The sequence below is a fragment of the Eupeodes corollae genome, chromosome 2, assembly GCF_945859685.1.
Source record: "Eupeodes corollae chromosome 2, idEupCoro1.1, whole genome shotgun sequence".
In the NCBI taxonomy this organism is placed as follows: domain Eukaryota; kingdom Metazoa; phylum Arthropoda; class Insecta; order Diptera; family Syrphidae; genus Eupeodes; species Eupeodes corollae.
Genome location: NC_079148.1, coordinates 107,115,792 through 107,131,924, shown reverse-complemented (window position 1 = coordinate 107,131,924; position 16,133 = coordinate 107,115,792). Strand labels below are relative to the sequence as shown.

Sequence of the window (16,133 nt, the reverse complement as noted above, 5' to 3'; positions counted from 1 at the left end):
AACGGAGTTATCAAATACTCTCATGAATACCAGAGTTCAGTTAGTTAAATAAAGATATTCAAATCAATAAGACGTGTTTTATCATCGGCATCCAAACAAAACAACAGACAACAACGCTACATTTGGCGACGAGAATAAAAGGTACGAGTTTATAGCAAATAAATTTAGTTTATTAACATAAAAACATGGAGGGTGGAAGAATTCCATTTTTCAACCTCAACGACGATCCAACCAACGCTGGCGATCGCTGGAAGAAATGGATTGCTCGTTTTGAAAATTTCCTAATAGCGAGCGATATTAACAATGTTGAAAGACAAAAGGCATTATTGTTGCATTATGCGGGTGAAGATGTTTTCGAGATCTTCCATAATTTGCCAGAGCCGACTACAACAACAAAGGAAACCTTCGATAAAAATGGCGTGAGGAAAACAGTCGAGATGGACTGTTTCGAGATAGCGAAACAAAAGCTATCGAATTATTTCTCGCCCAAAACAAACATTGAATTCGAAGTATTTTCTTTTCGGCAGGCAAAACAGATTCCCAACGAAACAGTTGGACAGTTCTATGCACGTCTTTTGAAATTGAGTTCCAATTGCGAATTCTCAGACAGAGACAAAGAAATCAAGTCTCAAATCATATGCACAACAACTTCGCATAGATTGCGAGATTTTGCCTTCCAAACAAAGCCAACACTTCAAAAGTTGTTAGAAGAGGCAAAAACGATTGAAATGTCTGAGGAACACTCAATTAAAATAGAAGCGCAACAGCAACATATAACAGAACAATGCAATCATGTTGCAAGAGCGAGACAACGTCATAACACAAAGCACACCAACTCAAACAACAAAGGCGCGCAAACACAAAAATATTCCAACAAGAATCCTAACTGTAAGAACTGTGGAAACAACTGGCATTCTGGTGGACTTCAACAATGTCCAGCAAGAAATATTTTCTGCAATTTTTGCAAGAAGAAGGGACATTTTGCTAAAGTCTGCATGAAATCGAATTCTTCAAACTCTTTGAAAATAAACAACTTGAAACAAACAGAAAATGATGAAACACAAGATTCTATATTCAACATAAATGACGCTACTAATAACAATTTGCCAACCATAACAGTTTCCATCAACAAAACACCAACGAACTTCACAATTGATACAGGGTCAACAGCAACAATAATAAGCAACAACATATTCAACAAACTAATACACAGACCAACATTAACAAAACATACAGGACAAATAATTCCTTATAACTCCACCACTTCACTGCCGATAATAGGAAAATTCACTGTTAGTCTTTCTTTTAAACAACATTCCATAGCCGAGACAGTTTACGTAATAGACAGCCAAGCAATATCCATACTTAGTTACAATGTGTCAAAACAACTCAACATAATCCACATAGTTCAACAGTTATCAAACAATATCAATCTCAACATCAAACACAAATACCCTGAAGTTTTCAGAGGAATCGGGAAACACAACAAACATAAAGTATACATCTTTTCATCGACAAAGAAGTACCACCAGTCGCACAACGTTTCCGTCGGATTCCATTTCATTTAAGACCATCAGTTGAAGACGAAATTAACCGCCTACTCAATGCAGACATCATTGAAAAAGCAACGGGTCGAACACCTTGGGTATCACCAGTGGTAATTGTACCAAAACCGCACAACCCATCAGCTATTCGGATGTGCATTGACATGCGAGCAGCTAACAAAACCATTCAACGTGTCAGAAAAATAACACCAACTCTGCAAGACATAATAACATCTCTTAATGGCACAACAGTCTACAGCAAAATAGATCTGAACGAAGGATACCATCAAATCGAGTTGGATGAAAAATCTCGTTTCATCACGACTTTCAGCACACACTGTGGAGTCTACAGATACAAAAGACTCAACTTCGGTGTCAACACAGCAGCAGAAGAATTCCAAGATATTATCCGACAGACGCTCAACAACATCGAAAACGTCCTAAAAGTGAGTGATGATATTTTCATCTATGGGAAAACGCAAGCCGAACATGATAAAGCACTTGAAGAGGTATTCCAACGACTTAGTGCAAACAACCTTACAGTCAACGAAAAAAAATGTGTGTTCAGCCAACCGCAGCTGAAGTTTTTCGGTTTCGTTTTCTCAAAGGACGGCATCCAACCTGACCCCGAGAAAGTAGCAGTTTTTGAACAACTCGAAACACCCAACAACGTTTCAGAAGTACGCAGCATCCTTGGTATGTTGAATTTTGCTTTGCCTTTTCTTCCAGAACTAGCAACACACACCCAACCATTACGGGAACTCATTAAAAAAAACACAGAGTTCGTTTGGAAGAAGAAGCACGAAGAAGCATTAATTTTCCTGAAGAAGCTCATGGGAGATGCATCAAAACTTGCCTACTACGACATGAACAAGCCAACACATCTACATGTCGATGCTGGTCCTGAAGGTCTTTCCGGTATTTTGTCGCAATACCACAACAAGAGATATGAGATCGTGGCTTATGCAAGCCATGCACTTACTGCGGTCGAGAAAAGATACAGTCAAATAGAGAAGGAAATGTTAGCAGCAACATGGGCAATGGAACATTTCAAGATCTATCTGCATGGGACTAAGTTCACGCTCCATACAGATCACTTGCCGTTGATAAGCATTTTCAAAAATCCTCTGTGAAAACCAACAAGCAGAATTGAGCGACTATTACTCAAAACACAAGAATTTAGTTTCAATATACAACATCAACAAGGCAATTCAAATCCAGCAGACTACTTTTCCCGACACCCCAACAACAACAGCAACATCAACAAAAACAACATAATGGAGCAGTACGTAAATTTCATCATCAATAATTCACTACCGAAAGCGATCTCCCTACAAAGAATACAACAAGAAACAGAACAAGACCCAACTTCTCATCAAAGCAATAACATCCAACAACAACAGCGAATGGAACTGCAAACAAATATCCAGATATAAAGGTGTACGTCAAGAATTATCCATAGCAGAGGGATGTGTACTTAAAGGTTCACAGATACTCTTGCCCCAAAATCTAGTTCAATGTGCCATCGCTTTAGCACATAAATCTCACATGGGAATAGTCAAAACAAAACAATTGCTAAGAACAAAAATTTGGTTTCCTGATCTCGACCTTTGTATATATATTTTAATAGTACTATCATGAAGAAGGAACGCTCGACCTGACATCTTTTTACGACTTCCTAAACAATTCGTTCCACATATTTTGCATGTGGAATGTATTGAGGTGGTTGCAAAAATGAGTGAGAATTCCAATATAAAATAATAAATTTCCAGATTATTAAAAAAACAGAAGTTAGAAAAGAATGTATACAAACTCAGCGAAAGTTCGAGGGAGACAATGCAAGACATTTTTGTTATAATTTATTATTTACATTTTGTATAATGTTGTTTTTTGATTGGTTGATTGGGAATGAAGAAAATAAAAAAAATAAAACACAACAATAAAAAATAAGAATTAGAATATAAATTTTTTGTGGTTGCCAATTAGAAAAATTAAGGTTAAATGAGACACATGTTTTTAAACCATGCTAATTATAGTGGGAACATTTTTTGTTTAGTTTTCTTTTAGAGATAAAAAGAATGACTTATACAATGTACATTACTTCAGAAATTTCTTGAGAAAGTTCAAATGTTATTAACTTCCCATAGGAAGTTATTGTAATTGGTCCGATTTGTCGAATTGAAAATGTTGACATTTCAAGAGTCGAAATAAACGATTTTTAGAGAGAGATGTATATGCGTGTGTGTATACGTACGTCCGTGAGTCCGTACTTCCGTAAGTTCTGCAACTTTTTTTCGTCCTCCATAGCTCAAGAACCAATGGAGATATTGACTTCAGATAATGATGAAGAATCATGCATAAAGGACTCTCAAACAAATTGAGTGGGTGCTTTTTTCACCATTGCAATAAGAAAAAGAATTAAAAAAAAGGTGCAACAATGACGCTAGCGATTTGAGTTAAATTTTATATTATACATTGTAACGTGATACCAAACCAATACATTTTTGGAAAATAAACGTTTTTCGTAAAAAAATACAAAAACTAAAAAAAACTAGCTGTCCCCTCGAATATTTTACGAACAAAAAATTATTTTATCTTCAAAATAATAGTATGCAACGAAAAATAACATTTTTGGCATCTGGTGAGATAAATCGAATTGACAGTTTTTGTATAAAATATATAAAAAAAAAACAATACTAAAACTAAAGTAAAAAAGTACTTTTAACTCAAATACCTTTTCAAAAATTAAAAACATTGGCTTTAAATTAGTTTAATCCCAAAGAAAATACTATTTGCGAGATTTACCTAATTTTTATTAAGATCCAACAGTTAAGTAATTAATCGGAATGGGAAGATATCAGTGTGGGTTGCATCCCAGCCGCTGTTCAAATAACAGCTTTAATGGTCACTTATTTAAAAACTCTTTTTAGTAGATGTGATGTTAGCACCATACAAATAAATCAATAGTAATTCAGGTGAAAATTAAAATTGACAAAGATTAAGTTAGAAATAAAAAATTAATTTAATTTTGATTTGAAATTTGATCAGTATTTCTTCAATGTTAAGGTTTTTTAATCTTTATTCCGTAATAAAATTCCTTAAAATTAGAATGCCATTTTTGTTACGTGATTACTTAAAAAATTAATTACACCTGACAAACCAAAACCATTTGCCCTTTTTCCTAAGAACGCAAGAAGCACGAAGAAGATAGTGTAGTAATCTTTAGCAATTTGTCCATTTTTTGAAACAACCAAAATGAAGGTGAGGGGTATAGTAGGTTCTTAAACTAATTTTGTTACCTTTTTAGTTTAATACATAAATTTAACAAAATTAATCCTTCCAACCTAAACACATACTACCGTACTTATTCATGTACCTATTTTTAACTTCAAAAGGATAAATATAGAAAAACATGTCTTAAAATAGGTAAAAATGCATAAATTCTCATTTGTTTCCAATTTTAAAACAGTTGTTTCGCACTGCAAAATATTACAGGAAAAAGTAAACGGTCAACGCGTTGACTCTTTGACGTAAAAAAGTCGTCATTTGCAGATCTACAATAATTAAAAACCACACAATAATTATGTAATATGCTTACACTGTACCAATTTTAACATTCTTTCAGACCCTAATATGAAAAAAAAAAATAAAAATAACGTTGGCTTTAATAAATATTTTGTCTAATAGTGTGATAGTCAACATCTAAAGTATTGACGCTGTGAACGTTTACGGTGCGTGCGTTGACACAGAATATTTATATGTTTTTATGACGTCACAGAGTCAACGCGTTGGCACTTTAAGTTGATTGTTTAATTCTAGCTTGAGTCATGATTTAACTCCAATTACGAAACGACTTAAGTCCTTACAATTCAACTTAATACACACCAACCTCCTTAATACTTACTTTTCTACATATCTACCCACCCACTATGTTACAATACAAAAAAAAAAAAAACAAATTTAAAAAATACCTTCATCGAATGTATTTGCTATGGAAACATTCAAAATATGACAACGAAGCATTGTATCAAAACTTAAATTTGAAAACGTTGCTTTTAAATTTTCAGATCTCACAAAAATAGCAAATCAAATGAATACAATTTTCTGCTAACAAATCTAAAACACATACAACTAAATGTATTGTATATGCATACCTTCTATACATTGATAAGTATGAATAAAACAAATCTCAGGTAACGTTGGCAACGACTGATTTTTGTTTACATTTGAGTAATTTATTTTATTAATTTATTTCAATATTTTTATACTTCCAATCGCTCTTAGATTCCACACTTAATTTTCGTACAGGCAGCGCCCCCATGGTCCGCCTTTCGTACCAAAATTTTATGCTTCATGATAGTACTATACAAATTAATATACAAAGTCTCGACAAAAAAGTAGAAGAAACCGTAGCACAGTGTCACATTTGCCAAGTAGTTAATAATCAAAACCATCGTGAACCACTTGCAATTGTCGAACTAGCATCAACACCATTTGAAAAAGTGTCGATGGATTTCGCTGGACCGCTTCCGAATGGGAAGTACTTACTCATTTTGGTCGATGAGTATTCGAAGTATCCATTCATCGAACAAATACAATCAACAAAATTTTCGGACGTGAAGAAAGTTTTAACAAAAATATTTTCTGCATTCGGTACTCCATTAAATTTGAAATCCGACAATGGACCACCATTCAGCAGTCACGAGTTTAAGGATTTCATGGATATCCAGAACATTAACCACCACAAAACAACTCCGTATTGGCCAGAGGCAAATGGAGCAGCGGAACGCATGGTAAAAACAATCAAAAAGTCACTCATATCATCCGAGCTAGAACACCATAATTGTTTGTCACAACTGGACATGTTTTTGATGGACTATCGGTCCACTCCACAAGCAACAACTGAAGTATCTCCGTTCGAATTGATGTTCAACAGGAAGATGAATAATTTTCTGCCAACACTAAACAAGGAAACAACAAAAATTGTCAACAAAGAACAAAACAATAAATTCAAAAATAAACAATACGCAGATAAACGAAGACACACCAAACCAGCAGCATTCAAAGTCGGCGATCAGGTACTCTGCAAGCAGAGAAAAGTAAATAAACTTACTCCTCCGTATGATCCTGAGCCAATGAATATCATCAAAATCATCGGTTCGCAAGTTTGGGCCAGAAGAGAAGGAGAGACCAAAATATTGGTAAGAAACTCTTCATTTTTCAAGAAATTTGTTAAGTCTAACATTGAGCAAATAAGAAGCATACCAAGAAGACCCGTAAATAAAAATTATATAAATTATAAGCACCAAAAACAAATTGAAACGAATCCTGAATATTCTGAAAATCATCAACAATTTCCAATATCAACACCAGCTGATTTTAACATTGCCACAGATACAAACAACAGAGATGAAGCTGAGGAAGTTGAAGTTTTTACCACACCACCAATTTCACCACAGCAGTTAAGCTATGAACACAAGCGCAGTACTAGATCGAAGAAACCGATGCGTTTTAATGATTACATATTAGAATAATTTTTTTAAGAAAACAAACTTATGTAAATATTTATTTTATTTTTATTATTAAGCAAGGGAGAAAATGTAATGTTTGAAGTATTTGGCACTACTTTTATACCAAAACGGAGTTATCAAATACTCTCATTAATACCAGAGTTCAGTTAGTTAAATAAAGATATTCAAATCAATAAGACGTGTTTTATCATCGGCATCCAAACAAAACAACAGACAACAACGCTACAAATATATATAATACTTCAGTTTTAAATTTATTACGATTAAGATTAAAAAAGTCAAGATTTGAAGACACTTCATTGAAATATTCAATAGATCTTGATAAAGTTTCATTACTACCATAATTTGTCATATGAATTCTTTGGAATAAGGAGACTCTAGCTCTCTTAGACCTAGCGGGAACATAGATTGGTACCAAGGCAAGAAGAGATTAAATGTCCATCTCTTCTTGCTATGGTAGCATAGCAAGTCTCTAATAAGGATTACACTATGAATTTTTCTTCTTGATTGTAACGACTTTATTCCAAGTAATTGGCATCTAGCCTTATAAGTAGGATTAAAGTTCCAACCCATTTTCTTAAATATATATTTTGTAAACCGTCTTTGAATCTTTTTGATCCGATCTGAATGATCTATATAAATAGGACTCCAAATAACATCTGCGTATTCCAAAAGGATCTTTAAAGTCTTTTTCATTTCGTTTTATGAAACCTATCAGGGCGTTGGTCTTAGGCACAAATAATCTTAATGACTTTTAAATGAAAGTTGGGAATCAAGAATAACTCCTAAGTCTTTAATACTTGAAACCTTATCTTAATCCACAGATTCAATTGCATAGTTGAATAACAAAATATGAGATTTTCTGGAAAAAGAAATAATAATTAAAGACCGAAACAATATCGTTAAAGATATCAGAGTTATAAGTAAAAAATGCGTCCGCTTGGATTGAAAATACAAAATGAAGTAAAGAATTTATTCTTTATGTCTGAACTTTGAATATAAAAAGTAATACAAGATATGAATACAAGAGGGCGCATATGGCGCAAAATAAATGTCAAAGGAGAGGGAATTGCCAGACTCCAACAAAAGAACATTATGAAAAGGAGTGGATCTAGGTGACTGCCTTGCAGGACACCTGATGTATACTGAATTTCCTTTTATCTCTAATATTAACTTGTGGTGTTAGATACATATGACGATAACCAACGAAGAAAGTGAGAATGGAATCCAAAAATCTCAAGTTTTTTTCAGAAATTTGGTGGTTCACAGAATCAAAGGCTTTACTAAAGTCAGTGTATACTCGTACTGCGTCCACTTGAAATTTTTGTTGCATGCTGTACTTCTGATAAATATTCACTTGTAAGAAAATCAAGCTTTTTTTCACCATTCTTTCAAACAATTTGGGAATTTCGGAGATTTTTCAAATACCCCTATCATTTTCTACATCATTTTCAAAACCTGATTTGTGTATAGTACCCAAGTAAGAAAGTTTCCATTCATCAATAAAAATACCTTCTTGTAAGGACTTGTTGAATATTCTTAGTAAAGGAGCACAGATGGAATCACAAAAATTTTTTAACACTGCCGAAGGAATGCCGTCAGGTCCAGAACTATAATTAGACTGAAGTGATTTCAGTCCGGAAATAACTTCTTCAATACTTAACTGGATCGAGCCAATATCAAACCTACTTATTATGTTGTTCAGTGAACTATTATTAAATCCTGAATGAGAATAAACGGATCTGAAATAATTAGCAAACAATTCAACTATGGAGTCTAAATTCGACGATTCAAAACCTCTGAAAATTAAATGATGAATAGATTTGTTTAAAAGAGAAAAAGGTGCATTACTTTAATTAACTTTGATTTCATTACAACATATAAAAATCAAGTCTAATATTTTTCCTAAAGAATTATCGATATGATTAACTTGCACTAAGTTTAAAGAATATACAAAAATCAATCTTGTTTAATATTAAATGGAAATAACATTTAGATAGATTAAAATCACCTAAGACACACAAATTATCAGATATAGAACAAGTGAGCTACTTAGAGGCACATAACTTACAATAAAAAGAGGCTGGGATGCGACACACACTGATAACTTCCCATCCCGTCTGTCGATTTTGTTATTTTTATATCAAAATTACCCCACAATACCCTATTTTATTTATAGCCATCTATGTATCAAATATGTATGTAAAACTTACAGTCAGTATTACCAACTTATACCAACTTATGTATTATACCAAATGTAAATACCTATATCTATTATAATGAATACTTAACCTTACTTGTAATAAAGAAGTCTGTGAAGATTAACCAACGTGTTTTTTCATTAGGTTATGGGCCCAGACCCAATTTTTTTTGATTAAATAAAATAATTAAAGTTGAGTTTCACAAGAATGGCTACTAATTACGCATTAAACGTTCCTAAGCTAAAGGGACGCGAGAACTACGATGAGTGGGCTTTTGCTGCCGCGAATTTTCTTATCTTAGAAGGAATGCTAGACTGCATCACAGTTGGGAAGACTGTTGGGGTCGCCGATGATGCAAAAGCTAAGGCCAAATTAATTTTAACAATTGATCCTTCATTATATGTTCACATTAAAGATGCTAATAAATCCATAGATCTCTGGAAAAAATTAAAAACCATGTTCGATGACTCAGGTTTTTCTCGAAGGATCAGTTTATTGCGAAATCTCATTTCAATTCGACTTGAGAACTCTGATTCTATGACCAGCTACGTCACTCAAATCATCGAGACTGGACAGAAGCTAAGAGGTACTGGGTTCGATATCAATGATGAGTGGATAGCAGCATTGATGTTAGCAGGCCTGCCAGAACGATTTGCTCCAATGATAATGGCGCTAGAACACTCAGGAACAATTTACACCACGGATTCCATAAAAACAAAGCTCTTGGATATGGAACCAGAAAGCGGTGGGGCTAAGGGTGGTGCTTTTGCGAGTAGAGGCTGGCAGCAGCGGGGTAAGAAGACTGGAAAGAACGAGTCATTCAGTAATTCGAACACCAAAATGATAAAATGCTATAAGTGCAAGCAAACAGGGCACTTCAAGAGTCAATGTCCAAATTCTTCGTTCGCAGACGGCAAACGAAAACAGTCCAATGCTTTTAGTGCTGTGTTTCTAAGTGGAAGATTTAGTAAGCACGATTGGTACGTCGACTCCGGTGCTAGCGCGCACATGACTGCAAATAAAGACTGGATTGAGAATCCCTCTTATCAGAGTCACATGCGAGAGATAATTGTTGCGAATGAATCAAAGGTACAAGTGTTGTGTGCTGGAGATGTCAAAATTACCACTATAGGCAATGAATGCTCTTACGATATCACTGTGCGTGACGTTTTGTGTGTTCCATCACTTACAACCAACCTGTTATCAGTTAGTCAGCTGATAAAGAATGGAAACAAAGTTAGTTTTAAATGTGATGCTTGTTATATTTACAACCAGCAAAATGAACTTGTTGCTTCAGCTAATTTATCAAATGGTGTGTACAAACTAAATATCAGCTCTTATAATTGCTTACTAACTTCGACTGTGGCTACTGCCGAGACCTGGCATAGACGATTAGGACATATAAACACAGTAGATATGAATAAGATGAAGAGCGGGGCTGTTGAAGGTATGTCATACTCGAGCAAGGCCTGCATAAGTAAGATGACATGCGCGGTGTGCTGTGAGGGAAAACAGTCAAGGTTGCCATTTTCCCATGTTGGTACTAGGAGTACTAACGTACTAGATGTAATACATGGAGATGTATGCGGTCCAATGGAGACAAAGTCCATCAGTGGATCGATCTATTTTCTTCTCCTTGTAGATGATTATAGTCGCATGGCTTTTGTTTACTTCTTAAAATCGAAAAGCGAAGTGTTTAATTGTTTCAAAGAATTCAAGGTAATGGTTGAAAACCAGAAGAGCAGACGGATTAAGGTGCTTAGAACGGATAATGGTGGTGAATTCTGTGGCAAGGAATTCGATGCTTTCTTGAGGAGCACAGGGATTATTCATCAGAAAACCAACCCGTATACTCCAGAACAAAATGGGCTTTGTGAAAGGCTCAACCGTACCGTCGTAGAGAAAGCAAGATGCTTGCTCTTTGATGCCAAGCTTGAGAAGAGATTTTGGGCGGAGGCCGTCAACACGTCAGTGTACTTGAGGAACAGGTCAATTTCCTCTGGTCTAGAAGATAAGACCCCGTTTGAGCTTTGGACTGGCTGTAAACCAGATGTGAGTAATCTGAGGATTTTCGGTAGCTGTGTGATGGTGCACGTTCCAAAAGAAACGAGACTTAAATGGGACAAGAAATCCAAAAAGCACATCCTTGTTGGATACTCAGAAAGTGTTAAGGGATACAGAGTATACAATCCTCAAAACAACAAAGTTACTACAAGCAGAGATGTTATCATAATGGAAGCTGCTGTTGAAGAAACTGCAAACGTATACATTGACGAAAAACAAATCCCGAACGAAGAAAATTCAGTTTCAGTGGGGGACTTAGAACCAAAAAACAACAAATCTGATGTCAAGCTTGAAGACGATGTATCACTCCAACACGAAGAGCAGGAGGAAGAAGATGCTTATAATTTCAATACGCCACAGCATTCACCGAATGACGCAAGCGATTCAGAAGATTCCTCTGAGATCCCGGAACCTGCAACTATTACAGATGAAACGCGACCAACTAGAACGAGGCGTGAACCTGAACGTTTTGGTTATACAAATATGTGTGTTGCAAATTCTCCAGGCACAGGTGGCTGCATAACGTTGAGTGAAGCTATGAATGGACCAGATAAGGAAAATTGGATGCGAGCGATGAAAGACGAGTTGATGTCTTTCGACGAAAACGATGCTTGGGAGCTGGTGGATGCACCTACAGATGCTACAATTGTGCAGTGTAAATGGGTCTTCAAAAAGAAAGTAGACTGTCAGAACGAGATTCGCTTTAGAGCACGATTGGTGGCGAAGGGATATACCCAAAAACCAGGTATTGATTTTGATGAGACGTTTTCGCCAGTAGTTCGGCATTCAACATTAAGATTATTATTTGCTTTATCAACTAAATTAGATTTTGACATAAGACATTTAGATGTAAAAACTGCCTTCTTAAATGGTGTTCTTGAGGAAGATGTATATATGTATAAGCCGGAAGGTTTTGAAGTTTCAAGTTCCAAAAAGGTTTTAAAATTAAAAAAAGCCATATATGGCCTTAAACAGTCCTCAAGAGCGTGGTATAAAAAGGTAGACGAGAATCTTGAAGCATTAGGTTATAAAAAGTCTAAATTAGAACCATGTTTATTTACAAAAATTGAAAAAGATTCTAAAACTATTGTGGCATTATATGTTGATGATTTTTTTATTTTCTCAAATAATTCAAGTGAAACAAATAATTTGAAAAATGTTTTGAATACTAAATTTAATATAAAAGACTTAGGTCAAGTGAAACAATGTCTAGGAATGAGAGTTATTATTGATAAAAAACAAGGTGTTATAACATTAGATCAGGAACAGTATGTGCATGAGTTGTTGAATAGATTTAATATGTCTGATTCCAAGATTGCTTTAACTCCAATGGAGGCAAAATTAGATATATCTAAAGGAGATAAATGTGAATCTAAATTTCCATACCAAAAACTTATTGGCAGCCTAATGTACTTATCTGTTTTGACCAGGCCAGACATTGCTTTTTCAGTAAGTTATTTAAGTCAATTTAATAATTGTTTTACAGAAATACATTGGAATTATGCTAAACGAATATTAAGATATTTACAAAAAACTAAAAATTTTGGATTAAAATATGTAAACGGAAATGCAGATTTGGAAGGATTTGTAGATGCCGATTGGGCAAGTAACACAGTAGATAGGAAGTCATATACTGGTTATTGTTTCAAGTTAAATAATTCTGCAATTTCGTGGGAAAGTAGAAAGCAAAAAACAGTTGCCTTATCGAGTACTGAAGCCGAATATATGGCTATATCTGAAGCTTCTAAAGAAGCTATATATTTAAGAAATTTACTCATTGAAATAACACAAAAAACATGTATTATAAAATTGTATAATGACAATCAGAGTGCACAGAAGTTGGCGGTGAATCCTATCTTTCATAATAGATCTAAACATATAGATGTAAGACATCATTTTGTAAGAGAAACTGTTGCAAACAAAATAATTGAAATTAGTTATTTGCCTACAGCTGATATGCCCGCTGATTTATTAACAAAAAGTTTATGCACTCAGAAACATTATGATTTTATTGAAAAATTAGGTATTATTGAATTGTAATCTTGATATAGTGGGGGTGTTATTTTTATATCAAAATTACCCCACAATACCCTATTTTATTTATAGCCATCTATGTATCAAATATGTATGTAAAACTTACAGTCAGTATTACCAACTTATACCAACTTATGTATTATACCAAATGTAAATACCTATATCTATTATAATGAATACTTAACCTTACTTGTAATAAAGAAGTCTGTGAAGATTAACCAACGTGTTTTTTCATTAGATTTGTCTTGCTTAAAAGTTTGTATATATGTACTCGTATCAATTTTTACCAAATTTGCGTACTATTATTTGTAGATTTTATTTTTTATGAAAAAACGGACTGTTGGATTTTTATATAAAAATTACTGAATATCGAAAACAATATTTTCTTTGAAATGAAATAAGTTTTAAGCCAATATTTTTAAGCTATTTGAGTCAAAAGTAAATTTTACGAAGTTTTAGTATTGTTTTTTTTTTAGAGTTTAATTTTTTGTAAAAAAAACTATCAATTTGATTTTTTTTTCAAACTTTAACTGAATGTTGACAACAAGATTTTTTGAAAGATAAAAGTAAATTAAAGCCAATGTCTCAAAGTTTTGAAAAGATATTCGAGTCGAAAATCAATTTTTACCAACTTTTATAATTTTATTTTTTACGTTTTTATTTTTTGTAAAAAAACTGTCAATTCGATTTTTCTCAACATTTTTCAAAATGTTGAAAACGATATTTCTTGTAAGTTAAAATAAGCTTGAAGCGTAAATTTCAAGTTTTTGAAAAGATATTTGAAACGATATTCAATTTTTACGAACTTTGAGTAATTTTTTTTTTAGATTTTTATTTTTTATAAAAAAAACTGTCAATTAGATTTTTCTCAAAATTTTATCAGATGTCAAAAACATCATTCTTCGTTGCACAAAATTGTTTTAGAGATGAAATCATATTTCAGTCGTAAAATTTTGGAGTTGACAAATTTTTCTTTCAGTTTTATTGATTTTTAAAAAAACCGTTATATTGATTTTTTTCAAAAAATATACCTGTTTGGTATCATGTTACAATATATTATATAAAATTTAATTCAAGTTCCTAGCGTTTTTGGTTCGTAAATACATAGAAAAATACATTAGGTCTGTTCCCAACCTTGCCAAACCTGCTAACTCTTGCCCAAATGCTGTTCCACTCCATACAAATTTGATCATTAGAGAGCGCTTACAAAAGATTACAATAACTTCCCCCTGACAAATTTTGTGCAAGAATTTTCTTTAGGTAGAAATTGTTGATCTATCAAATGTCATATTGTGACGTAAATTAACTGTTATTAACACCATCCGTTAGGATCGCTAAGCATTGACTAAGTTGCAGAAAATGTTTGCTAAAAAAAGGTTACGTATTTTGTTGGCAGTTTTCCTATCTCTCAGATAAGTTCATCCCCATTCTTTAAACTTTGACAGACCAATAATTTTTGCACACAAATCATTCGAGCAGATCCTAGTTCGATGGGGTCTTGAGCTCAAGCCCTGTCTGTGCTACCTACAAGTTTTTTTTCACGGGTACTGCCTTTTTTGAGGAATTTACAAGTCCTCCAAGAGAACATTGCTGTCATAATCTTAAGCCATAAAAAATACTTTCTCAAATTAACCGATCGGATTCGTCATTCAAAATTGTAGGTCCCCTCCATCCCTGACATGACTCGCACACAGGAATGATTGAGAGTTGTCATTAGTCATTAGGTCCTGGTTATCTAAGGACTATTGCGCCACCTGATCTGTACATTTTATTTTTAATGGGATTATCGATTAGAAAAATAACAAACTAATTTATTACAATTAGTTGTGGTGCTAAAACATGTAACACCTTAACACTTCTTCAACGAAACTAAACCAGTTGTATTGGATGGTGCATTTCATGCAGACGTGAGCACTAAGCTTGTTAAGTTCAAACATTAATTTAAGCTTAAGGTTTGTAAAAAGGTTATTTTCATGATTTAGTTTACAAGATTTAATCTTGGCAGCAGCTAATTTCTACAGATAGTAAGCAGACAGAAAAACTCTGCATATTTATATCCTGTCTACAAAAAACATTTTTGTGGATCATTTTGAGTGATTTAAAAACAGATTTACGACGCGGTTATAATATTCAAAAAATAAGAAAATCAAACATATAAAAGACAATGGCACGAGTAAACTAAAAATAAGTATATCAAATATGTAAAAAATAAAAGTTATTTAAAAGAAACTGCTAAAATTACGAATCAGATAATGTGTATGATACTTTGACACAAATGATTTGTGAATGTAAAATTTTAAGTCCCAATATTAAGGTGAATTAAATGAATGCAATCTTTAAAATTATTTAAATAAATGATCGATGTGATCCTATGATGTGTTGTTTTTTATGTTTCAACAAAAACAATTTGGTTAAAAAATGTCCTGTGTCTGTGTACTGAGTTCTCAAAATAGTTTTACCCATTTTTCAACTTTAATAAAAACTACTTTTCGACGTTACTAAGATAACATAACTATTTTGTTTTCACATGCAAATTGGAAATGTTTAAGGTGATTGACTCTCTTTCTAAAGGGGTTTTCAATCGCCATGTAAAAGAACTCGGCCTTTCGCAGACTTCAAATCGAATTTTGCGTTGGAACTTGGGCCTGCACCCCTACGAGATCCAACTGGCCCAGGAGCTCAAAGTTCATGACAATAGACAATCGTTTGGAAAAGAACCCCACTTTTGGCCAAAAAATCATCTTTAATAACGAGGCGCA

The 16,133-nt window shown here is 33.6% G+C and overlaps 1 protein-coding gene across 1 annotated transcript; it reads left to right on the top strand.

The window, feature by feature from the left end:
* The first annotated feature begins 185 nt into the window (after positions 1 to 185).
* Positions 186 to 7,078, top strand: LOC129945169 (uncharacterized protein K02A2.6-like). Its single transcript, XM_056054829.1, has 5 exons — positions 186 to 1,522; positions 1,570 to 2,565; positions 5,929 to 6,389; positions 6,576 to 6,745; positions 6,848 to 7,078. The coding sequence occupies exons 1-5, from the start codon at positions 186 to 188 to the stop codon at positions 7,076 to 7,078; spliced, it is 3,195 nt and encodes a 1,064-aa protein (XP_055910804.1).
* The last annotated feature ends 9,055 nt before the right edge of the window (positions 7,079 to 16,133 follow it).